The sequence below is a fragment of the Emys orbicularis genome, chromosome 7 (genome assembly GCF_028017835.1).
Source record: "Emys orbicularis isolate rEmyOrb1 chromosome 7, rEmyOrb1.hap1, whole genome shotgun sequence".
NCBI classification, from domain to species: Eukaryota; Metazoa; Chordata; order Testudines; family Emydidae; genus Emys; species Emys orbicularis.
In genome coordinates, this window is record NC_088689.1 from 28,877,699 (window position 1) to 28,903,469 (window position 25,771).

Below are 25,771 nucleotides of genomic sequence, written 5' to 3' on the forward strand. Positions count from 1 at the left end.
TCAAAGTTATGAACACCTCTGGAATGGAAGTTGTTCGTAACTCTGAAATGTTTGTAACTCTGAACAAAATGTTATGGTGGTTCTTTCAAAAGTTTACAGCTGAACATTGATTTAGTACAGCTTTGAAACTTTACAATGCAGAAGAAAAATACTGCTTTTAACCATCTTATTTTAAATGAAACAAGCACAGAAACAGATTCCTTACCTTGCAAAATCTTTTTTTAACTTTCCCTTTATTTTAGCAGTTTACGTTTAACCCAGTACTGTACACTATTCACTTTTCTTTTGTCTTTGCTGTCTGATTGCATATTTCCTGTTCCAAATGAGATGTGTGGTTAATCGGTCAGTTCGTAACTCTGGTGTTCGTAACTCTGAGGTTCTACTGTATCTTGTATTCTGAAGCTATTAAAGATATACATTTACAAAGATCATTTCCAATATTTTGATAATGATTCTGCCAGTTGTTTGCCTTTGTATCCAACAGGTATTACCTGAAAGAAATCCTATTAACTAAACATTACATATTTAGTCTTACTTCATATGTACCATATTTCAATAGCTGTGGATATAACTTTGCTAATATATGTAACTTATGTTCATTTATTTCAGATTGTACATACACACAAGCCACACTTTATGGCTTTACATTGTCAAGAGTTTGGTGGAAAAAACTATGAAGCTTCCATGTCTCATGTGGACAAGTTTGTTAAGTAAGTAACTGGAAAGGTGCATTTCTATCCTAGTATATGATTTATGCTTGGAAGTATAACAAATATTAATGGATAACATCTTATCCTCTAAGTGCCCGTAACTCCCATTGACTTAATTTCATAGAATTGGGCCAATAGTCTTGTGAAGGTACGCTAATTTGTTGTAATACAGCTATGAATCTGTAGGGAAGTCCGGCACAAATTTAAGGCTTCATTTTAAGTCAAGAGTCTCTGTACTCCTTACTGCATACTTAGATGTGGCATATGTTTTTTTCAGAAGCACAGTACTACTGTTTTTTGAGGAATGTGCTGATAACCTCTATGTATCTGATATTAAAATCTGGACCTTGGATCATTTGTTTTCATGCAGCAATTTCAAGTTTGCTAATATACTTTCGCTTCTCAGTTAGCCTCTACAAAATTAAATATCATTTTTATCTTTTTTTTTAATTATTATTATTATTTTTATTTTTTTAGTAACTAGGGTCTGGCTCTTCATTTTGTGGTTGTTGCTTCTATAAGAGGAATAGTGAAAAGTAGTTGCAGTTTGTTGAAGGCCAATTACCTCTGTTGAAGGTAATTGGCCTTTAATATGAGGCATGGTCTGCACTTAAAAGTTAGGTCAACACAGCTAAATGAATCGAGGTGTGAAAAATTCAGATACAGCTGAGGGGAGAACATGTGTTCCCTATGAAGAGCTGGGCTGTCATTAAGGTGGAGGAACCTTAATGAAGCAGGAACGTCAGGGAAGTCCGTGGGAGAGGCTGACAAGAGTCCGCAGGGGGAGAGGATGCCGTGGGAACCTGCTGGGGTAAAGGAGCCTCAAGGGAGAAAGCCCTGGGAGGCAGTGCTTGGCTGAAAGAGCAAGGAAGAAAGTTTCCAGAAGCCAGGAAATAGGGACAAAGAGCTCGCAGAAAGGGTGTCCAGAAGAGGGGCCAAATTTTTGAGTACAGACATAGTGAGACCATTGTTGAAGGTGATCATGGAAAAGGAGCCTTGGTAGTGGCAGAAGATCCTCTGTTTATGACTTCTAGCCTGATGGACATTGTTGGGTTTGGACTCTGAGGATGTTTTCTTTGAACTTGGAAGCCTTGTGCGTGTTTTAATACATGAACCTGGAAAAGGGTGTTATTGAAATAGGGAGTTTGAAGTCCTTATCAAGAACCCAAGGAAGAATATTGCAATGCTGACTCTTGCAACCAGAAGTACTAAAAGACAGGATGTCATGTGACAGTACGGTTATTTAGTTATCTTCAGCCATTGGCAAGCTCTAATAATTAAACAATTCTATCTTTTGAGAAACTCTTTTCAAAATGCTAACTGCTAATGTATTTTCTTATGCTGCTACTTCCTAGTTGAAATCCAAACTCCTTGTGATAAAAGGTTGAGTCACAGCTGGTGGCATGGAAACCTGATATGAAGGAAATAGAAGGTGAGATAGAGGAAGTGTAAAGGAAGAAAAATTTAAGCACAAATAATTATTAAAAAAAAACAGTATAAGTACTGCAGGTTGAAAAGTTAAAATATTCAATTCGCTGAGAAATTAGTGAACGGGAGATGTCATTTTGTTCTTTCATAATATATTCAACAATCTAATATGTTAGGAAGAAACATTAATCATAACAAGTATTAGCTCCAAAATACATACCTAGACTGAGGTAATACCTCAAGCTAATAAACCATGCTAACCTCTTAACCTTCAGCAGTTGCTATTGTTACATTTCCTTTAGAATTTTCCCTATTAATTAGATAATATACTATGAAAAGACAGTATGAATATATTGGTATTTTAAAATACAGGCCTGGAAATCAAGTAACTGAGTCTACACTCCAAACTCAAAAATAAATATAAAGAATTTTAGGTCAGCGCTTTTTCTGGGCTAAATGACTGTAGGAATGTAACAGTATTGATGCCAGTGCCATCTGAGGGGATTAAAGACAACATAACCAAAGTTACACTAGTAATAAGTTTATTTTTATCCTCTTTGACATTTAATTTTGTATGTAATGATATAGTGCACCAGAAGATGAGATAAACTGACAAAAGAATTTCACAAGCCTTAAACTTTGGATGCACTGAGTCAGGGAGGAGTAATACAGTGCTACTGTCCCAAAATTTGGCTAAGCTTTTAATTATCTAAATGTATAGAATTCAGATACTTGAGATCTTGCATATTTGAGTAATTTAACTGAGTAGCTTTGTTTGCAATTTTGATTTTTCTGTTTTGATAGCTAACACTGTTTTGAGTGGTGACTTTTCAACATGATGAAACCCAGTTATTTTTATTAAAGGGAAGAGGTGCAACATCTAATTTAATGTTGAAACATTTTTCATTTAAATAAAGACAATAAATGCCACAGTTAATGAAATGTAGCCATAATGAGTTCTTTTCAGAAAGAAAATTATGTCCTGAAACCTCCTTGTTCTCAAATATTTGATTTGCTAATAAACCTTAATTGACATTACTGATGTAAATATTGAAGTTGTATCAACATAAGATTTTCAGTTAATCCTCCACCACCTTCAGTACTTTGAAATAATTTGAGGGTCCTATTCCATGGAAAGTAGTCAAACAGTGCCCTCTGCTGATTTTGTTAATCAGTAGTTATTTAGTTAACCTTTTTATTTTAAGTAAAAATAAGATAGCCCTTAAGTTGTTCTTTTATTTATAAAACTGAATTTATTTGCTGCATAATTTTGTGTAGCAGTTCTATTGTTCTTTCTTTTTTTATAGTGGGGCCAATTTTATGTTTCAGTGGATTTGAAATAAAAAAATATAATTTGGAATATGTCAAGTATCAGGGGGTAGCCGTGTTAGTCTGTATCCACAAAAACAACAAGGAGTCCAGTGGCACCTTAAAGACTCCTTTGTGTCTTAAAGTCTTTAAGGAGCCACCGAACTCCTTGTTATAATTTGGAATGAGCAACCTTTATATTGTAAATCATCAAAATGCAAAATTGTTACTATGGATTTCCAGGGCTGAGCATTTTTCTCACCCCATTCCCTGCAAAAAATACTTTAATCTTAGGCTAGAGTAGATCCGTGCATTGTTATGGGTTGAAGAATAGAGATCCTATTCTAGGTTATGGGACAGGATTAAAAAAAAAACAAGAGGGAGGGAGAGACCTTCTGGACCTATCTTAATCTCAGTCATGCTTCAATAGCATGTGTCCTCCTGATTGTCAAGAAGGGCAAGGGGCTGTCCACTCCATCACTGTTTGTATGTGTGATTCCCTCCTTCTGACTACTGTCTGGGGTAAGCAGGAGGGTGGGGTAAGGTTGATTGTTGAATCACATGGCTCTTGCTTGCTGACACAATGCTTCTGGGCTCAGGCCCTTTGAAATTTGTCCTAGGCTGACTGTCATTTAGTCAGTCGAAAGAACATTCCCTGACATAGCTTCCAAAAGTCTTCTTCTGGAAAGCAGGTAGATGGGCAAAGTCATGTATGCCATTGCTAATAAATAAGGTTAAGATTTTGTCACAGTTATTTTTAGTAAAAGTCACGGACAGGTCACGGGCAATAAACAAGAATTTACAGAAGCCTGGTCTCCACTGCTGGGGGCTGACAGCCCAAGCCCTGCCGCCGGGGGGATGGGGCTGACAGTCCAAGCCCTGAAGTCACGGAGGTCATGAAAAAATCACAGAATTCTGACCTCCATGACAGACTCATAGCCTTCCTAATAAATAGGGAGAGTAGCTTCTTCAGCTGTGGTGCTCCCATGGGACAGCAATTGCAAAGACTCATTTGCTGGATCCAAGTTCCTCCAACTACTAAAAAGAGGCAGCTTCTTCAAACTTTAATTTTTTTTTATTCTCATGCACTCCTGCCTTAAAAACCTCATGCTGGAGCACCTTAACAGCACCACTTTCAGGGCTGCCAGGTTTTGTTCAACTCTGTGTGTAACATTTTTTGACAGAGAGCAAAGAACTGAGCAGTTGTCAGGGGAAATAAAACCTATTCCCTTTGTGCCTTAGACACAAAGGAGTTTGGCCAGGTAGGGACAGAAGGGATTGTTGAGTGGGAACTGAACTCTGTTGAAAATCCGCCCAATAGTGCAGCTATCCGTCTGCCAAGTCAGCCAATATCAAAACTGTTTGGCACATCTTCACTTCTCTTTGGGTTTCCCAAGCCTAGAGAGCAGCCTGCCACGGATGTTAGAGCAGCCAGCCTTTGAAGCCAATCATTCTACAGTCAGGTGAGCTGGCCAGCAAGTTTTACAGACTGTCTTCCAGAGTTTGGGAACCTGGAGCTCAGACTTTAAAGCCTGCTGGGCTGGTTCACCCAATTTTTAAGAAACTTTGATATCTTGAAAGTTTGTGGTTTTTCTCAAGACCTTCAAATAATATAGATGACACTTTGCAATACCATAGTTCTTCAATAGCCTATGTGGAATATATTGGTTGATCTCAGTCCAGTCCTTAGTAGTCAGGTGGCCACATTACAAAACCATCAGTTGTCAGAAACTGGCTCCCTTGTTGACAGTCTCAGCAGAAAATCCAAGAACTGAATGGACATTCAGGCTGAAATACCCTCTCTTATTGGTGCTCCCTTCAGGTTAGAGTTAAGGAGTATTGGCAAAGCAGTCTGAGGAAGATTGAACTGCAGCTGTTTGCACTGTAACTGTTTTGTGGGTAAATGGAGAATTTCAGTCTCCAGGGCTATCAGTGTGACATATATCATCAACACTTACATTCACTTAAAATGTCTTTTTAAAAATGAGAAATAATATGAAATAGGTCCACGCTTTCTTTGATGGGTGTTAGGGACATGTTGAAATATAGTGGATGAGAGTGAAGAGATACAACAGATTTGCATATCCCTTCATATTGACAGTCTTTCATTTATGTGTTTCAGAGAATTGTTATCAAGTGATGCAATGAAAGACTATAACAGAGCCCGGGTTTACCTGGATGAGAACTACAAGTCACAGGAACATTTTACGGTAAATTTCCTTCTTCCATGAGATTAGTTTAATACTCAATTCACTTTTATGTTTGATCTTGAAATTGTTTTATCCTGACTGATGTAAGGATTGGCTTTAGCATCCTCTGTGATGATGGGGATTACATCTTTTCTAAATATACTGTATGTGGGTAGGAGATGTTCAAATTGATTGTTTAGAAGAACTGTATCTGTTAAAATATTAGTAGAATGTCAGAGTTCATGAAAAGCGAGTTTCTGTATTCTTTTGTGCTGGTCATTGATAGATCATTATACCTCCATTCAAGGAAATGTCACCAGGCTACATTCTGGGATGGTGCCAGACTTGCAGCTTGATTAACTGAAAAGAGATTGGCAAACATTGGAAACTTTGTTATGGATCTTGAGTCTGATTCATATGACTGTGAAGGGAAAAATCAGTGTACAAACAAACTTACACTGATATGTGGGTAACATTTAGGTAAATGTGAAAATGAAACACAGGCATAGGAAAGTTCACCTTTTTATCTATAGCGGAAGAGACCATTTAGTGACAGCCTGAATTTATACAATAAACAAACCACAGCCACCATTTTATTGCATGCCTTCCCAATACAGCAGTACTCCCAGTAGACTATTCGGCCCCACTGTACCTTCTTCCTTGACTGACCGGACCCCTCCCTTCACGCAAGTAGCCTATTTTCATCCATCATAGCCCATCCTATATTGACTTATCTTTTTTCTACATTGTTTCTCCAGGGTACAGTCAAGGCAATCCTCCTCTTTCTTCTCAGGGCCACTAGCATTAATCCAAAATGTGGTGTTAAAGCAAATTTTGTACTGACAGTTTTGCTTTCCTTTGCTGATGCTGCTGGTGTGTTGTACTCTCCTTTATGCTTCTCTGTCAGCAGTTGGTCAGTCCACTCTCCCTTGTACTCCTCAAAGCATATTTAATGAGCTTATGTAGTTGAGTCACTTAACTGCTGACACACACAACTGTCCAGCTGTATAGCTTGTTCTTGTTCTTCAATTCTTCATATTGTCAGTCAATCAGAGGATCCATAATATGATCAAATATCCAACAACTTTAAGTTCAGTTTGCATTACTTAAGTGTAAATGGCAGAAAGTGACTTGGTGGATAGGAGAAACCAGTCTAAAATTCTTAGTGGAAAAACTGTGAAGTGCAACCCTATGTAAATATGATGTGGATTTTTATATTGATGTGACCTATGCTTGTGGTGTTAGTTTTAGACAAAGGATTAGGGAAGGACTTGTGTGATTACTTTCCATTGTATGTAGTCTTAAGAGACTGAACCAAGTAACAAAAACAAAAACAAAAGTCCCCTTACTATTCCCTGCCCCCACTACACAACAACCTAAAAACCCAGAAAAGCGAGTGAGAGAGAGAGAAATTGATTCACCTTCATTGTAGGCTTTTTTAAACTTGTCACTTGTTATAGACCACTTACTGGCACTTTGTATCAAGGAATCTTGTACATAATTTCAAAGACTACTATCACAAATTAAAGATACATTTTTTAATAATCATAATTTGAACTAATAAGAGACTTGAGTCCTGAGCTTCTAGTCTTTGAATTCATGCACTGTCTGCACTAGATAAAATCCCTTTTGAAAATCTAACTACTAAATTGTGACCATTTAGGGTAAAGTTTTATTCTTATCTTCAGTGTGGCTTGGTACTTTCAGGATGTTATTCATCTCCCCAATTCCTCATTAGTTTTGTTTCTGATTGCAAAGGTCTTTAACTTGTGTGGTTTTTTTCCATTCCTTCTAAGGCATGGAGTTGGCAACAAATGTAATCCCTAATAATTGTGCATGTGTGTGTGTATAAATATACTTATATTATATATCTCTATATAGTTATATATATAGAACTACAAAAGCCCAAGCATTCACAATGTTGCTAACTTATACCTCTGTTATTCTAATATCCCTTTTCCTTCAGTTTTGACAGTGTAGCCTCTATGGGACTTTCCTTGGCTTGGTTTTTGCAGAGCTAATCCTGATTTTGCTGCCCACAATTGCACAGCATGGCTGCCTCGGAGCGCTGACTCAAGGCTTTGACAAAACACCTTTGGGTAACATGGATCCTCAAAATACACCTCCCTCTTTGCTAGTATAAGGAATGTGGCTTTACTTAGAGGATATGGATATATTTCTTGAATACTGTTTAGAAAGTATAGTGCACTGACAGTGATACTCAAGGAGCTTTTGTGGAGTTTTGGATAGATAGAATTCTACAATAATTCTACTGTATGGTAAACCATCAAAATAGTCCATCACAAACCCAAACAATCTAGACTAGTGATTGTGCCATCTGCAATTGTGTACCAGGTATGGTGAGGTTTTTGGTTTAAAGACACTTCCCTGCAGTAGCTGTCAGTACCCAGCTTGTGAATTCAGATTAAAAACTTAGTACATTTAAAAATAATTCTCTACAGCTGCAGGGCCACTGTTTAGCCTGAAGGAATTTGATGAACACCTCTACTGCTTCTGCAGCTGACAACTAGACTCTTACCTCCTGTTGGCTTTTGCAGCAAGCATCCCTAAGAATATGAAAAAGGTCAAAGGTGAGAGATAGCATTTGGCAATGGTCATTTGTCTAGATGCAGGGAATTGATGTGCAGCTTTTCGAACCCTGCTAGGATAGAGCCTGTAGCTAAAATTTCCTCACACAACACTACTAAAAAAAATCAGCCCTATCAGATTTCAAAATTAACAGTTATATAAAATTTAAAAAATGATGTGAAGATTAATTTCTTGGCACAAGGTAGGACAGCAGCTACTACACTAGGGCTTATGCTTGTCAGCTTTGGGAATATGACCGTGTTAGAGTTAAGAGCTCCCAGCAGTTATGAAAGAAGTTTGTGGATGACAACCATTGAAAGAGTAAAGGTTGTTTCCTAGAAGTTTCACTAACTGAACAGTCTGCATCAATATTAGTTCAATTGTGACTGGAAGCAAGGATGGGCAAACTGGTTTGAACAAGAATTGACTCACACCTTAGCCTACAATCCTAACTCAGGATTTTACTGGTAGTTCAAAATACCAGTAATTTTTTAAAAATTCTGCTCTAAGTAAATCTTTCATTACACAATCATACAACTGTGGACAGTTTTACATATCCTTTGGCAAATACTACACAATACAATCTAGACATCAGTCCCAGTCTCTACCAGGGTTTGTATAAAGTCTTTATAGGGAGGGTGATGAATGGAGGCTGAGAAAAGGTCAGCGGCAAGGCCATAGAAATACCTATAAGTAAATAAGGTGAGTCTTGAAATTTTTATTGAATTTCTCAAGTTCTTCACGTTTAAATTCTCTGCTATAACTTTAACTGCAATCAGTGTAGTTTTTTTTGTAAAGTCAATAAATTATCAGTCTTCACTCTACACAAATGTTTTGCAGATTGGAAAAAAAAAGTAAATCTTTTAAAGGGATCTCTTTATTGATATTAGGTGTGGGACAAGCAACACTGAAATGGGCCATGAGGAACATGTTTTCCCTCAACAATTATCTTATTAGTAATAATGGGATGGTTCCATTTTTATGTTGGTTGACTAAATACCAACTAGTAGCCGTCACCATTCAATCAGTTCTGACTTGAAATGCCTCAGATCATGGCAACTTGAGTGACTTCAGTGACAGCTGTATGTATTGCATTAGGGTGGAATTTGGCCCATAATGTCCTTGAGACTGTGCAAGACTACACAATAATGGAGACACTTGATATGTTTAGTGTACACCAGGCTAATTACTGGTCCATTAAAGTGTAGCGTGTGTGGGTGTTTGCATATGTTCTTGGCATGCAAGAGAATTGGTAGTCGATGAAACAAGGCGCTGTGGTTTCTTTTCAGTTTTAACCAGGCAACTCCTTAATTGCTGTGACCTTTGATTTCTTTGCTCGGCATAAGCAAGGCTACTATGCATGAGTAAATTAGGAAATGATAGTTATAGGGCACACCCATGCCTCTCCCATTCCCTCCCTGCTCCCACATAGAATTTGAAAATTTGTACCATGGTAGCTACAAAATGCCCAACCATATTCCCAGTATGTACAGGAAAGTCCAGTACAAACCATCAGTCTAGCAACACACTCCTTGTCAAAGGTCAGAGGAATGTGAGCAAAGAGTCTGCAGCCACAAATTCAGAAGGTAAGCCTCTTGGGTGGCTGCACTGAAGGCTAGTTTAGCTCATTGAACTATATTAAGTTTCCTCTGATTTGAGGCTTTTTTATTTCTTAATATGTACGTTAGAAAATATTTTTTACTAAAAACTGACAGACAAAACTCCCCAGAAACCCTAAATACAGAAACCATTTGAACATGAGTATTTAATATTGTGGGAGGAATTTGGGAAGGTGTTTTTTATTTATTTATTTATTTCCCCCCCCCCAGTGGGCTAACCCCTACAAAGTCCTGACAGTCTCCCCCCTTAAGTATAGAACACGAAGGACCTCACAGGGCCTTGAATTTATGAGAGTATATTTTGAGGGGTTGTATATGTCTGTGAGGGTTGTAGCTGTATTCTGGAAGAGGCTTCACATTGGGATGGAGATTTACTGTTGAGTACAGACTTATTTTTTTAGAAGGCATAGTTTTAATAGATAATACAGGATTCTCGAGCACTTAACTGTTTATTATTGGTTAACTGTGCAATAAATCAAACACCTTGTAAAATACACTGTTGGTGTATACATTTGTGTATTGAAGAGTCATCTTGTCCCTGTTAAGAGTTGATTGAGTTTTAATTGGTCCATTAAAGTGCTGGTCTTACCTTTAAAAACAAAACAAAACAAAACCCCGTAAACCACAGTGGAGAGTAGTAAATGATGGTGGCGTCCCCCGGTGGTCTGTACTGGTACCAGTGCTGTTCAACATATTCATAAATGATCTGGAAAATGGGTTAAACAGTGAGGTGGCAAAGCTTCCAGGTGATACAAAATTATTCAAGGTAGTTAAGTCTAAAGCTGACTGTGAAGAGTTACAAAGGGATCTCACAAAACTAAGTGACTGTGCGACAAAATGGCAGATGAAATTCAGTGTTGATAAATTCAGAGTAATGCACATTGGAGAACATAATCCCAATTATATATACAAAATGATGGAGTCTAAATTAGCTGTTACCACTCAAGAAAGAGATCGTGGAGTCATTGTGGATGGTTCTCTGAAAACATCTGCTCAGTGTGCAATGGCAGTCAAAAAAGCTAACAATGTTAGGAAATATTAGGAAAGGGATAGGTAATTATACACAGAATAACATAATGCCACTAAACCAATCTATGGGCCACCCACACCTTGAATATTGTGTGCAGTGCTGGTAGCCCTATCTAAAAAGAGAGATATTAGTCCTGGGGGCATTCTGTGCCAAAATAAATTAAAAATTCTGCACACCATATTCTCAAATTCTGCAAATTTTATTTGTCAAGATAACACTACATAATCACACCAGTTTCAATTATTTTGGTAATTTATTTCAAAATACGTATCAGCAAGTATGTCTCTAACAATAGAGAGAGAGAGAGACACAAATTCCCCCAAGAGTAAAGAGTTAAAGAAACCCCTTTGACAACCCAGTTCCTGTTTCTCTGCACCCCTCCCTGCCCCCAGAGCCCCGCCATGCCCCCCCAGCCTATACACGTGAACCCCCTTCCCCCCAAAGCCCAGCTGCAGGGCTCCCTGGCCCAGATACCCTCACTCCCTCTCCCCCCCCCCCCCCCAGAGCCCAGCCGCGGCCTCCCTTGCCCAAATACTCGCACCCCTCTCCCCCAGATCCCAGCTGGGGCCCCCCCAGCCCAGACACCTACCCCCTTCACCTCCCAGAGCCGAGGGATCCAGAGGGAGAAACAGCCTGATGCTCGGTCCCAGGCTTGCATGGAGTTTCCTCCATGCCGCCCTCTCCTTCTCTCAGGGGATGCTGGGAACTGCAGTTGCCAGGAACCCTCTAGCTCTTTCTCCCTCCCCCTCCCCCAGCAGTGACTTCTATGTGCGAGCTGTGCTATGCTAGGTTCAGCCGCTCATAGTGGCAGCTAGCAGCACTGCAGCCCATTTCTGTGGGGGAGAGGAAATTCTGCATGCACAACGTTAATTTCTGCAAAATTCTGAATTGTGCAGAATTCCCCCAGGAATAATAATATATTAGAATTGGAAAAAGTATAGGGAAGGGCAACAAAAATGATTAGGGGTATGGAACAGCTTCCATATGAGGGGAGATTAAAATAATAGGACTGTTGAGCTTAGAAAGGAGATGACTAAGGGGGGATATGATAGTGGTCTATAAAATCATGAATGGTGTGGAGAAAGTGAATAAGAAAGCTTGATTTACCCCTTCACATAACACAAGAACCAGGGGTCACCCAATAAAATTAATAAGCAGCAGGTTTAAAACAAACATGAGGAAGTATTTCTTCACACAACGCACAGTTAACCTGTGGAACTCATTGCCTGGGGATGTTATGAAGTCCAAAAGTATAACTTGGTTAAAAAAAGAACTAGATAAGTTCATGGAGGATAGGTCCATCAATGGCTATTAGCCAAGATGGTTGGGGATGCAACCCTATGCTCTGGGTGTCTCTAAACCTCTGACTGCCAGAAGCTGGGGCTGGACAAAAGGGGATGAATCACTCGATAAATTACCGTGTTCTGTTCATTCACTCTGAAGCATCTGGCACTGGCCACTGTCGGAAGACAGGATATTGGGCTGGATGGACCATTTGTCTGATCCAATACGGCCATTCTAATGTTCGTATGTTAATACTTTTTGGAAACTGTAATTTAAACAAAACTGACTTTTTTAAACATAAAAAGAACAGATTAGCATTTTCAAGGTGAACATATTGAAAAGAATAATACTTTATATATAGCCGCTTTCAAGTTTCAAGATTTTTATAAAGGTTAATAATTATTTATTGCAGTGAAACTTGTCTTAACCAACCATTCAAGGAACAGGCAAAAATGGGTTACTGATGGGGGTGGCTTTCTAATAACAGTGAAAGATGCCCCAAAGTATCCAAGAATGCAATCTTTTAAAATGGGAGGTTGCCTAATAGGGTTGGGTTCTTAAACAGTTTTCACTGTGTTTCCATTTTACAGATGGGGAAACTGAGCCTAAAGGTTGTGACTTGTCCCGAGGCCATCAGCAAATCAGTGGCAGAATCAGGAGGCAAGTCACGGTCTCCAGACTTTCAGGTCACTGGACAACATGAAGGAAGGAAGGATTGTCCAGTGGTTAACCTGCTAGGCTCTGATTCGGGAGAGCAGGTTCAAGTTCCACCATAGATTTCCTGTGTGACCTTGGGCATTTAGTCTTTCTGTTCTCACTTCCCCACCTGTAAAATGGAGATAATAGTATTTCCTTACCCCATACAGTACATAATACATTAAATACATTAAAGCCCGTGGGATACTCGTATACATTGATAATGGGGGCCATATAAATAACACCGGTAGGTAGATAGGTGCATTTCAGTGCCCCAGTATGAACAAAAAACAGTGTTGAAAATATATTGTCAACTATTTCTCACCTGCCCTCCATGCCCATCAATTATTTTAGATGTAAAATTTCAAAACTTGAAATGGGCTATAAAGTATTCGGTATCCTTGGAGGGGGAAAATGAGAGTGCGAGAGGGCTGTTCCACCCTAATGATGGTCCACATATGTACACTGAGCTAATGTTAACGTTTAACAAGAGGATTACAATGGCAAGTAAGTGTCCTAAAAATAAAGAAGGGTAACATTTATTTAATAAAGTGCGTTATTTTATCTTAAAATTATGTCCTCATTACTAAGAGAATTGTAAAGTTAATTTTTGTTAGATTAATGATATTTGAGTAATATTTTCAGTTGAGTCTGTTTCAAATAATTGGCCATTAATTGAAAAAGGAAATTGAATTGAATTTATCTTGTACATAAATCCTGTCAGAGTTATTAATGGGTCTCAGAAAATATCGGCCTGTTCCCAGAAATGAATGGAGCACACTGATTCTTCTGAGCTGATTAGCTGTGGCAGTTTGGAGTTTTGTTAAATAAAAAAGATGATTTAGGAAGAGAGACATAATTGAATTTAATACAGAGGGAATTCAAATGCCTGATTAGTTCTAAGAGACCATTTTTTTCTATTAAGCAGTTTCATCAGTAATTTTTATTTTTACAAAAAATGCAGATTTTCACCAGGAGGTGGAGCTAAAGTATTAGCTTGTATTGTAAATGGGTATCTCAATACTGAGAAAGACTGTGATTTAACTTGTTCGTTCAGTAAGCATGTAATAAATACAATATTGCTGCTGTGAGTATTTTTCAAAAACATATATTTAAACAGAAAAAGAGAGAGTGAATTCTACTCACAGGTATGAGTGACATGAATACAAAATCCCCTTGGTTACAGGAAGAGGCCCAGAAGACATTTAGTTGGAAATCTGATCATCCAACCTAAAGTTTGTAATGTACATAATCTGACCCTTTTGCTTCATAAGGAGCTGCTTGAATTGTTTCTGTAACTATGCTGTACATTTAACTGTAGTCTATGTTGAATAGTCTGGTGACTGTAAATAAAAATACTTCCCTGAGACTGTAATACAAATCTCTTTATTTCAGGTCTCAACTGGCATGAGTAGACCCCAACTCCCATTTTCCTTTCTTTTGATAGAAGGATCTGTTATGGGGGCAAGATGAGGGGGCTCACAGTTCCCTCCCGCTGTCTCTGTGGGCTTGTCTATATGGCGCTTTAGTTTGCACCAGTTGGGGTGTAAATTCAAATATGCATCAGTATGTTGCACAATAACTGGCCCATGTGGGCCCTGCTGGCACTCACTATAAGTTTGCTAACGCACAGTAATGTAGTCGCATTTCAAACAGGACAATATTAATGCCCACTAGAGAACTTATGGTGTGTGCCAGCAGGGTCCACACACACCAGGTCCACATGGGCCAGTTTGTGCGCAGCATGCCGGGTGCACATTAGAATTTACACCTCGGCTGGTGTGGACTAAGGCACTCCATAGATAAGTCCTGTGAGTCAGGAGTCAGCAGCTAAATAGCAGGACCCAGTATCCTCTCAGCTGTGTCCCGTTCTTCAGATTTTCAGCACCTAGTGGATTTTCTGGTACTCGTACCCCAGAGAGCATCAGCATTTATGAAAACCCAGGATTATTTCAGTCTTTCTTGCACACACTCTTAAACAGGGCAGTTTGGGGTACAAGTACTGGGGTTGCCCTAAAAGGCAGACATTTGAGAAAGTGGCAGCATTGAGTCCAACAAAAATTGAGTGGGTCACCAAAGACCTATGGGATCAGGGTTTTTTGTGTTGGAGGAGACTTGAAGAGGTTGTATCACAGAGCGGGGTAGAGCACAAAGAACATTGTAAGGGGCAAGAGAGAGTTTGTAGTCTCAAGAGACTGGTTTTAGATAAGACTATTTAGAATCTGACTTGGATTTCCAAGTCTTCTGAGGCTCACCTATATTTCAGGCCAGATTTAAGTGTTGTTTGCACCTTAATATATGGATGTGAAAGGTGGAAATCCACCAATGGTATGGACAGATGTTTAAATGCCTTTGAAAGAAAATGCCTCAGGAAAATACTCAGAATTATATGGAATGAATTCATTTATAACAAATGTCAAGATTTGTCAGAGGGTTCAACAATTTCTTACCTCCAAGAAAAGAAGATGGAAATATCTGGGACGTGTTAAGAATGAAGCCAGCTCACCATTGGACAGCTGGAAGAACACACACAAGGGATTGACCAAAAGAATCCCTCCATCAGATACTAGTTAGAGAGTGAAAACTTATGGGACTTAACAATATAGAGAAGTGCAAAGAGCAGGTCAGGTAGACAAGTATGGCAGAACATTGTGCCCTAGGTGATGTCTGATGGCACAGAAAGAATTCATTTTTCATTGTTCTACTGTGATAGTTGGGAAAATTTTCTGTAGCTCAATCAGGTAAAATCTGGGGAAGATCAGAGAGATTTTAAAACAGTACACTCTAGAGTGCACCCAGATAATGTTTTTTAAAAATTACATTAGCGATATTTTTCATGTCTGAAAAAGACAGGTAGTAATGGAGAAAGCAAAGCTCTATAAACAATATAGAGCATGTGATCTTGTTTAAAATTTTTGCAGCCAAAATAATGGTATCAAAGAGTAAGAAATTTTACTTGTATTAATCTTTAGGGGACTGGATAATTCTAAGGCCGTGTTAAGGACCGGTCAGTTTCTGACCATGGGATCCAGATCCCTGTGGGGGTTTTGTTGCAGGAAGAGGAATGTCTGGTTCTAGGAGACAGAGCCAGATTAGGACTCTTGTCTAAAGTGAGCCCCGAATTTGCCCTATCTTCCCGCTACTGGGAACCCTCTTTTTTTTCTTTCTGCCCTTGTCACTGTGAACCACTTACATCCATTTCCTGTTTCAGCCATGGGCCGTGTCCCACCACTGCACCACTTACAGCTGTTCTTCCAGGCAAGCTGTTCTTCCTGTCCAGGCTTGCCAGGAGCACTGAGATGCTCTGGCACAGACCGGAGCAGCTCTGTGCAGCAAGATGTGCTGGTGGAGAAGACATGGCTCCTTTCAGTGTGAGGCTGAGGATTCGAATCCTCCCCCAGTCAATTGGGACGGTACAAGAAATCTTGTTTGAGACAAAAAGAGACTCTTGGTTGTGGGGTTACTGTAAAGGAATAAGTGTGACTTTTGCATGTGGAAGGTGGCATGTGGGAAAGAGATGGAAACCGAGTTAGTTTTGCTTTTGTCCCTCCACCTTAGAACACTAAGAGAGAGTACAGTCATCCTTAAAATTCTATGGATTAGGACAACAATGTTTGGTCGGTGGGTAATATTTGCTCACTCTACTGAGGTTTACAACCTATGGCTGCTCATATTTCAACGACTGCAATGACCAAACATTCCTATTTCTGGTTGCTTAAGAGGTGCAACTTTTCCTGTGTAATGTGAGCTTCCCAATTACATTTTTTTCACCTCCAAATTATATTACTGGAATGCATTCTATATGGGCTGATTGGAAGGCCAGTTAGATGCTTCAGCCAGAGCCAAACTCAGCTGCTAACTTACTTAGAAATGCTAGATCTTCTTTTTTGATGCCCATCTGTTAGCTCAACGACGCTGATGGGGCCAAATGAAGTCACTTCCATTCCTTATTCGATTTATATGGTCTAATATTTGCCAAGTGTTTGACCACATCTTCTTGGCAATGCCCTTCATGAGTGTTTGCTGCCAATAGCTACCCTCACTAGGTTTAGCATGCCAGCTGAGGTAGGGTCCCAGGGTATGATACTGTGGAGCACACACAGCTACTTGGAGTCACCAGTGAGAACTGAGTGAATTGCCAGGACTAGCTGCAAGCCAACTGCCTTTTATGGGTGTGGCTGTCTACTATGCAGAGGTAGTTGAACTCATTTCATGCACCCCAAAGTGTTAGTTAAGTGAAGCATATTTCAATAGACTGCACTAGCATCCACTTCACTTCCAGTTTCATGCTGTTGGCTAAGATCTGCATTATAAGTCTATCATAGGTGCCACGTATATGGAAGATTTTTCTTTTTCTGTTAGTCTCCAGAAATAAAAATTATTGTATGTAAAAGTAATACAGTAACTCCTCACTTAAAGTTGTCCCGGTTAACGTTGTTTTGTTGTTACGTTGCTGATCAATTAGGGAACATGCTCATTTAAAGTTGTGCAATGCTCCCTTCTAACGTCGTTTGGCAGCCGCCTGCTTTTTCCACTGCTTGCAGGAAGAGCAGCCCGTTGCAGCTAGCTGATGGGGGCTTGGAACCAGGGTGGACCGGCAGCCCCCTATCAGCTCCCTGCTCCCCTAAGTTCCCTGTGCAGCAGCTGCCCAGCAGGCTATCAATTGCCAGCAGTTCAGCTGTCCCTCCCTGCACTGCCATGTGCTGCTCCTGCCCTCTGCCTTGGAGCTGAGATTCCTGCTTGCTGTGCGGGGGGGAGGGGAAGGGAAAGGGAAGGAAGAGGGGGGCTAATGTCAGGGTGTCCCCCTCTCCCCTGCTCCTGCACCCTGCTTACCCCATCTTCCATAGAGCAGGGGGGACACACGACAGGGCTCAGGACGGAGTGAGCTTGCTGGCAGCAGCTATGGTCTCAGCAAGCTGATTTAATTAACAAGGCAGTGTACTTAAGAGTAGGGTCAGCTTACTTAAAGGGGAAATGCGCATCTCTCTCTCTCTCTCTCACACACACACACGGTGTGTGTCTCTGTCTCTGTCTGCGATGCTGTCTCCCCTCCCTCCATTCCTGCTGCCTTGTAGAGTGTGAGAGTTAACCCTTGAGGGCTCAGCCAATTGCTAGTTCATCATTTAGCAGTAAGGCATTCCCTGGGCTATATCCCACCTTCTGACTTCACCACCTTAACCAAGCTTCACAATCATCATCACTGTGTACCAGTATTAAATTCAGGTTTCAGAATAGCAGCCGTGTTAGTCTGTATCCGCAAAAAGAGTACTTGTGGCACCTGAGAGACTAACAAATTTATTTGAGCATAAGCTTTTGTGGGCTACAGCCCACTTCATCGGATGCATAGACTGGAACATACAGCAAGAAGATATTTTTACATACAGAAAACATGAAAAGGTGGAAGTAGCCATACCAATTGTAAGAGGCCAATCAATTGAGATGAGCTATCCTCAGCAGGAGAAAAAAACGTTTGAAGTGATAATTGAGATGACCCATAGAAGGTGTGAGGATACTTAACATGGGGAAATAGATTAAATTAGTGTAATGACCCAACCATTCTCAGACTCTGTTCAAACCTAAGTTAATTGTATCTAATTTGCATATTCATTCAAGTTCAGCAGTCTTTCTTTGGAGTCTGTTTTTGAAGTTTTTTTGTTGCAAAATTGCCCTTCAAGTCTGTCACTGAGTGGTTAGAGAACCTAACCCCCTCATTTACATTAATTCTTATGGGGAAATTGGATTCGCTTAACATCGTTTTGCTTAAAGTCGCATTTTTCAGGAACATAACTACAACGTTAAGTGAGGAGTTACTGTACTCTGAAAATCCTTAAGCACCTTTACTAAAATATTCTGGAAAAGTACAAATATATGTTCGTCACCAGACTTTGTGCATCATTTCTAATCAAATGTCTCCACTCCCACACAGTTGACTCACTTTATCATTGTTTAAATTTTTTTTCAAAAGTGCATTAGTACAAACTTATAGTAGTTTAGTTCAGCTGCGGCAAACCTTTGAATTAATGTGTCAAAATTTTGTAGTCTTAACATGCTGCAAAGACATTTTGAAACTCTAATTTTAACAATTTATGTATTTCTTCTTTTTTCTATTTGTTTGTTTACTTAGAAATGTGAAACTCAAATACGATTCTTTAACAGCATTGTTTTCTACTTGATTTTGAGCAAGTTACTTACCATGTCTTCACCTCTGATTCACCCTTCATTAAAAAATAGAGATAATGAGGCTTATTGCAAAGCAATTTGTGATTTTAGGATTAAAAGCTCATTATAAATGTTAGGAAACATTATTTTTTCCATTTTAAACATTTTGAAAGTGTTACTTGCATTAGCTGACACTGAATTAAATGCAAATATATAAACTAATTACCATTGAGTCATCTATTAAAATAGACTCTGAAATGATGGATGAATGGTAGGTAGAAATATCTCAGATGATTTTATCTTGTAAAGACGAGACTGCACTATTTTCTCTAAGAATGCATGTGATACTATTTTACTCATGCTAAGGCTTTCTTTAACATGTAAGAAGGTTTACCATTGGGTAAACTTGAAGGTGCTGTCATACTAGACATGGAGATGGATACCTGCTTGGTGATTGCACTGAATTAATGGTAATTCTAGATGTTGATCGATACCTTTCTCTAGTTCAGGCAATACCAAAACAAGCCATTTTAGAGGATAGTCATGGTACAGCTAAACCAAACTTGTCATTTAACAAAGGGCTTGTTCTTAAACATATGATTGGAAACATTTAAAAAATACTTTCAACTTCCTTTGTCTCTGTTCACTATTTCTGGCATTCAAGAATGTTAAAAGAAAGAACCCGAACAGGAATGGGAGGTGCCCTGTTAATTTATGGTTTTGTATTGTTTGGTTCCATAGGTAAAATGTGCTAATTTCTCCCACGTGTATTAGATGATCTCCTACATTATTTCTTATAAGGGCATAGGTTTTGTGAAAAGGTTGGTTCCCTGACAGATGAACCAATGAAAACATCAAGAACTTGTGACAACTCAAATCAATAAGAGTACAACAAATTGATGTTAAGGATTTTGAAACAATGCCCAATGCATCAAGTTATAGGCAAATTACGTGTCAGGATAAACCACAGTTATTTTCACCTACTATTGGTAATTAAGTTAAAGACTCAAGAAATGTTTATGACTCATAAATCTTGAATAGCAAAAATAAGGGTTAGTTATGGAGTTTTTTAATCATAGACCAAATATTCTCTTGTCATAGTGACATCTGCAAAAGTCTCAGTTAATTTTTAATAATTTAAATGTTTCAGGAAACATAAAGCAAGAATTGATATTTTGCTAAGTGGAAAGACTTTTAAAAGGCATAAGAATTATTCTATTATCTAAAATATTATTTTTGCTACTAACATGCTTATCTGTGAGTATATCAAGCTTGTAATTTATTTTAATTGTAACAGTTCTTTTGATTTGTGTTGGTTCTCAAGTGTGTAGGAAAGTGAGTAACATTGTTAGGCTAAAAGAGAATCGCCATGCAGGTTTTCTCCTGACATGGGGAGGCAGGTATCCTTCTGGTGGTCCTCTTTGGAGCTGTGAACAGGCTCAGATGAAATGTTTTTTGTTGTTGTAGATTGTCATTTGGTAGAGATTTAAATGATTCAAACAGTCATTTACCTAGAAACTTAAATTGTCTTTGAGAAAGGGCCCAGAGTTAATGGTTACAAAATATATGCCATTCACAGTTCCCTGATACTGTTTTTATTACGGTAATTCTCAAATGGCTTGCATGAACTAGGTTAGTCACAACTTCTACCAGTTCCACATAATATCTTTAGAAGTTTTACTAGTCTGTATTAAAACAGATGCCCATTTCAGTCTTTCCTGTCAACACATTTAAAAACCCCAAAGGCAAATCAGCAGTAATACAAAGAAGCTGTTTGTTTTGGGGATATATATAGTGTGGAAACCAGGTGTTTTTTAAATTGAATTCCATCTTGAAAGGGTTTACAAGAGAAATCAAAGCAGAGAGAAGTTTTAAAGAAGAGAGAAACTAAAAGAGAAAATACAGATTGAAATTCCGCTTAATGTGAAAGTGTAAATGATGCAAAGCCAAGTAAGGCCTCATGGTGGCACTGCCTTTCAGTGATTAGATACGTTTACCTCCGTTATTGGAATACTTTGTGATACTTTGTAATGTTTTTGCACATTCACTGTGAGTCTTCATCTTTCCCCACCCCTATTTTCACCAATACAGCATCCGTTTCCATCATAAACTCCTGGTTTCGGTGGACTTTGGATTAGATGTAAAACTTTGTGTTGTTCTGAAACTTGTCTTACCACATTTCAGTGTTTTTCTACTTTTTAATTTTGTAAATGAAATTATGCCCTTGAAAAGTGCCACATTAACAACTCTGAACCTCTCCACTGAAGTACAGAAATCACTTAAGTGAAAGTTTCCCTCCATACTGGGAATAAACCTCTGAAAATAGTGCTGAATATTGTATTTTTTGTGATATGGACATGTCCACAAAAAGCTGAAGTGAGGACAGCAGTTCGTTTCACACAGGTTACCAAACTGCTGTGAGAGGATCACTTCCAACCTGTCTGCATTTGAGTTAGTACCTTATGAGTATAATCATGAATATACTTCCCCTTGCTCGTCTTTCACTTGAGTGAGCCACTTCAATAAAATTTTAAAATCTTAAATCTATTTATCTGTGTTAGTTATGGTGATTTTGTTTGTTTGTAGTGTTTCCTGACAGTTCTAGAACGCAAAAAGTGTAATTACAAACAGGAAAGACAGAAATTTCACAGCTCAGTAGTCCATAATATAGATTTAAATCTGTTTTTGTTTGTTTGTTTTTCATTTATAAGCATTTGCCACTCTTTAGAAAATTGGCTGTTGTGCATGCATGGTAGCTTTTTAATTTGTAGAGTCATTCCAGTGTATGCCATGGATTCATATTCCACTGAATTCCATACTACAGGCTTGCCCAATATACTGCAAATGTTCTGAGGGAGAGTGGATTAGTAGTTAGTAAATAATAATTACAAAGTGTATTTTCATAGTGAACCATACATTTTTCAGCTAAACGATATGTATTTCTAAAATTCTCTGAATATGTATCTGCATAACAGTTTATACATGCTTAATCAGAATTGTTAATTCAGTTATGTCAACTCATATTTCCATTATTTGTATTTATTCTTTCATTTATTTTTGGTATATAGAATCTGATCTATAGCATTGATATCTGTGAGAATGCAGAAAAAAGTCAGCCATTACTAACCAAAGGAAATAAAACACAGTTGCATCTAATGTGTCTCAAATTCCACTCAATTCAAAACTCTCATGTAGATTTATGTTCCCAAAGACAGGGGACTGCTCACATTTTCCTTTATCTTGACCATATAAACAGCTAACAATTTTCTAATGTTTGTTTAATAATTATAACTGGCACTTGTGTAATCCAAAAAACAAACATAGATCTCAAAGCTCCTTAGAAAGGTAGGTGAGTATCTTCAGGGCAGGGACTGCATATCACTGTGCCACTGATCCTATACTGAGCTCTGCTTTAACCATTAACCATTTTTAGTTAAATTTACTTTTGAGATGAAATCTTTTCAGAGAAACTGCAAAGGCCATAGATGGTGGCGACGTTATAAAACTTTACTTTGTGAAGACTGTGGGAGGAGTATGTGCATAAGGAGAGCTAGAGAAGGAGGAGAGTCTGTCACAGAGTAGTGAGCTAAATACAGATTTCTCTATTTAGCAATAGAACCCATCAGTTGCATAAAGGGTCTTGTACTGAGCTCTAGATTTCAGAAGTTGCACAAATAACAGAGTATTTAACATGGGATCCCATTAGTTATATGGAAACTATTGGTTTATCTTGAGAATCCCATAGTTACATTGAGAATCTGTATTGAACCAGGAATTTCAACTTTCACGCAGGGAAAATCCAGAGAAAATCATTTTCCAAAGCAGGGAGTTCCAGCAATTACTTGGAGAATCCTCTAATTAATAAGAGAATATTATGGAAGTATTTATTAATATTTATGATTTATTAGTCATTTGTTGTCTGAAAAATGAAAATGGCAAAGGCCCTCAGCCTTGGGGGCCCTATTGTGTTGAGTGTTGTATAAATGCAGAGGACGAGAGAGTTCCTACCACAAAAAGTTTACCTTTCATTTTAAGACAAGATTCAGGAAGTGCGTTTAACTAACAGTAAGAGGGAGTGGACAAGGGGGAACTCAGCTAACTGTGATTGGACCATTTATATAACACAACATTTTAAAAAATCTGCCATTCATGCTAAACTTCCTGAAATGGATTATAGGAAAACTGGAAATTTTAAAGATGCTGAGTAATTGAGTTGATTATTCATGCTAAAGAGTTAGTATAGATAACTTTCCTGAGGTGTGGGCAATGCTCCCCTATTCTGTGAGCACCACATAGACTACAGTGTTTGATACTATCATTGGAGAAGACTCAAAAGTTTGTGTGTGGAAAATAAGAAGTCGATTGCCCAAGCAAAAGAGCTCTACTTGTCTAAACTGGGCAAACAGCAACGGATATGTGATTAGGCATATATAGCGCAAAGTAAGTAGCAAAAGCACATTTATGTAACAATTCAAATTCGTTACATCCATCATCTGGATTGGTTTAAAGCAAGAAGTACACATGTTGTGGCATTTGATCTCTGCGGTGATACTGAGAGCAGCATCAATGTGTTTGGAAGGCTGCTAGTGGACATAGTGAGACAGTTTGGGTTTTGCCATAAATATGCTGATAATATTTTCTCAATATAATTAGATCCAGAAGGTGCCATCTCTTAGTGTTCTCAAGGTCTGGCTAACAATAGGCTTGAATGAAAGCAAGTTGGCTGAGGCTCAGTCTAGATAACTGAGGCTAGGTCTACACTACAGCGGGGGGTCGACCTAAGATACGCAACTTCAGCTACGTGAATAGTGTAGCTGAAGTTGCGTATTTTAGGTCGACTTACCTGGCTGTGAGGACAGCGGCAAGTCGACCGCTGCTGCGCCCCAGTCGACTCCGCTGCCGCCTCTTGCCGCGGTGGATTTCCGGAGTCGACGGCAGAGCGATCAGGGATCGATTTTATCGCGTCTTCACTAGACGCGATAAGTCGATCCCCAATAGACCGATTGCTACCCGCCGATCTGGCGGGTAGTGAAGACGTGCCCTGAGACAGCTGAGATAATGTTAGTGGGGTGGGGAAGCACCTAGAGGAAATAGTGAATATGATATCTGCCCCTTGTATAAAGGCATGCCTGTCTTTTCTTCTTCAGATGTACAACTGAAGGGTTTGATTGGACTTTCACATGCTTTTGGATATCCAGATAGCAGTAGTTGGTAAAAGAGTTTTTATTTATCCTCATGTGGCAAGAAGATTGTGACCTTCTTTATTAGGCCCTAACTTGGGCCAAAGTTGTCTAAGAGTTGCCTCAACTTCAAGACTTTCACTAGATTAGTGGCTCTCAACCTTTCCAGACTATTGTACCCCTTTCAGGAGTCTGATTTGTCTTGCGTACCCCCAAGTTTCACCTCACCTAAAAGCTGTTTGCTTACAAAATAATAACTAAAAATACCAAAGTGTCACAGCACACTATTACTGAAAAATTGCTTACTTTCTCATTTTTGCCATATAATTCTAAAATAAATCAATTGGAATATAAATAAATATTATACTTGCATTTCAGTGTGTAGTTTATAGAGCAGTATAAACAAGTCATTGTCTGTATGACATTTTAATTTGTACTGACTTTGCTAGTGCTTTTTATGTAGCCTGTTATAAAACTAGGCAAACATCTAGATGAGCTGATGTACCCCTTGGAAGATCACTGCATACTCCCGGGGTACACGTACCCTTGGTTGAGAACCACTGCACTAGATTATTCCAAGATTTGCACAGCAGGGGGTGAGCCAGAATACTCTTAATAAAATAGTGTTAGCTAGCTTCACAATGAAGGGTTTTTAGTTAAGTTGGGGAGGACCTTTTATAGCTTTTTTCTATCCTGATGAATATTTGATGATTGTACAGTATGTGTGTTTAAAGTTCCATATGATCCTAGAGAGTTATTGATAGGTTCAGTGCATAAATCAAGTTTCAAACATATCTCTTTCGTTCATTTGATGACTATTTCTGAACGTTCAGTGGCTCTCTGGGGATATTACCAAGGGTTCCATTCTGGTCCCCTTGCTATTTAATATCTACAAGTTCCTTTTTGCATGGCATCTTTTTACTGGCATTCTTCCCACTCTTATATACATGACACTTAGGGTACGTCTACACTTACCGGAGGGTCCGGCGGCAGGCAATCGATGTTCTGGGATCGATCCCGGAAGTGCTCGCTGTCGACGCCGGTACTCCAGCTCGGCAAGAGGAGTACGCGGCATCGACGGGGGAGCCTGCCTGCCGCGTCTGGACCCGCGGTAAGTTCGGACTAAGGTACTTCGAATTCAGCTACGTTATTAACGTAGCTGAATTTGCGTACCTTAGTCCGAAGTGGGGGCTTAGTGGGGACCAGGCCTTAGAATTACTGATATCTTCGATACTGTATCTTTAGTGAATAAGACTATTTCAATTTATTTTAGATGTAAATTTGTGGAGGGCAAAATATTGTAAGGACACTCATATCTGCCAGTAGGCAGTGTTGTTGTAGCTATGTTGATCCCAGGATCCTAGAGTGACAAGGTAGGTGAGGTAATATCTTTTATTGGTCCAACTACTGCTGGTGAGAGAGACAAGCTTTCAAGCTCAAGCTTACACAGGGCTCTTAGACTTGAAGAAGAGCTCTGTGTAATCTTGAAAGCTTGTCTCTCTCACCAACAGAAGCTGGTCCAATAAATGATATTACCTCACCCACCCATCTGCTAATAGTGAACTTCACTTACTTTGAC

The 25,771-nt window shown here is 39.0% G+C and overlaps 1 protein-coding gene across 1 annotated transcript in view; it reads left to right on the forward strand.

The window, feature by feature from the left end:
- Positions 1 to 609: 609 nt before the first annotated feature.
- INPP5A (inositol polyphosphate-5-phosphatase A) overlaps positions 610 to 25,771 on the forward strand; it is a 278,978-nt gene continuing 253,816 nt past the window's right edge. The window contains exons 1-2 of the mRNA XM_065407974.1: positions 610 to 710; positions 5,569 to 5,656. Coding sequence (XP_065264046.1) covers positions 637 to 710; positions 5,569 to 5,656 — 162 coding nt within the window. The 5' untranslated portion in view covers positions 610 to 636. The remainder of the gene's footprint in view (positions 711 to 5,568; positions 5,657 to 25,771) is intronic.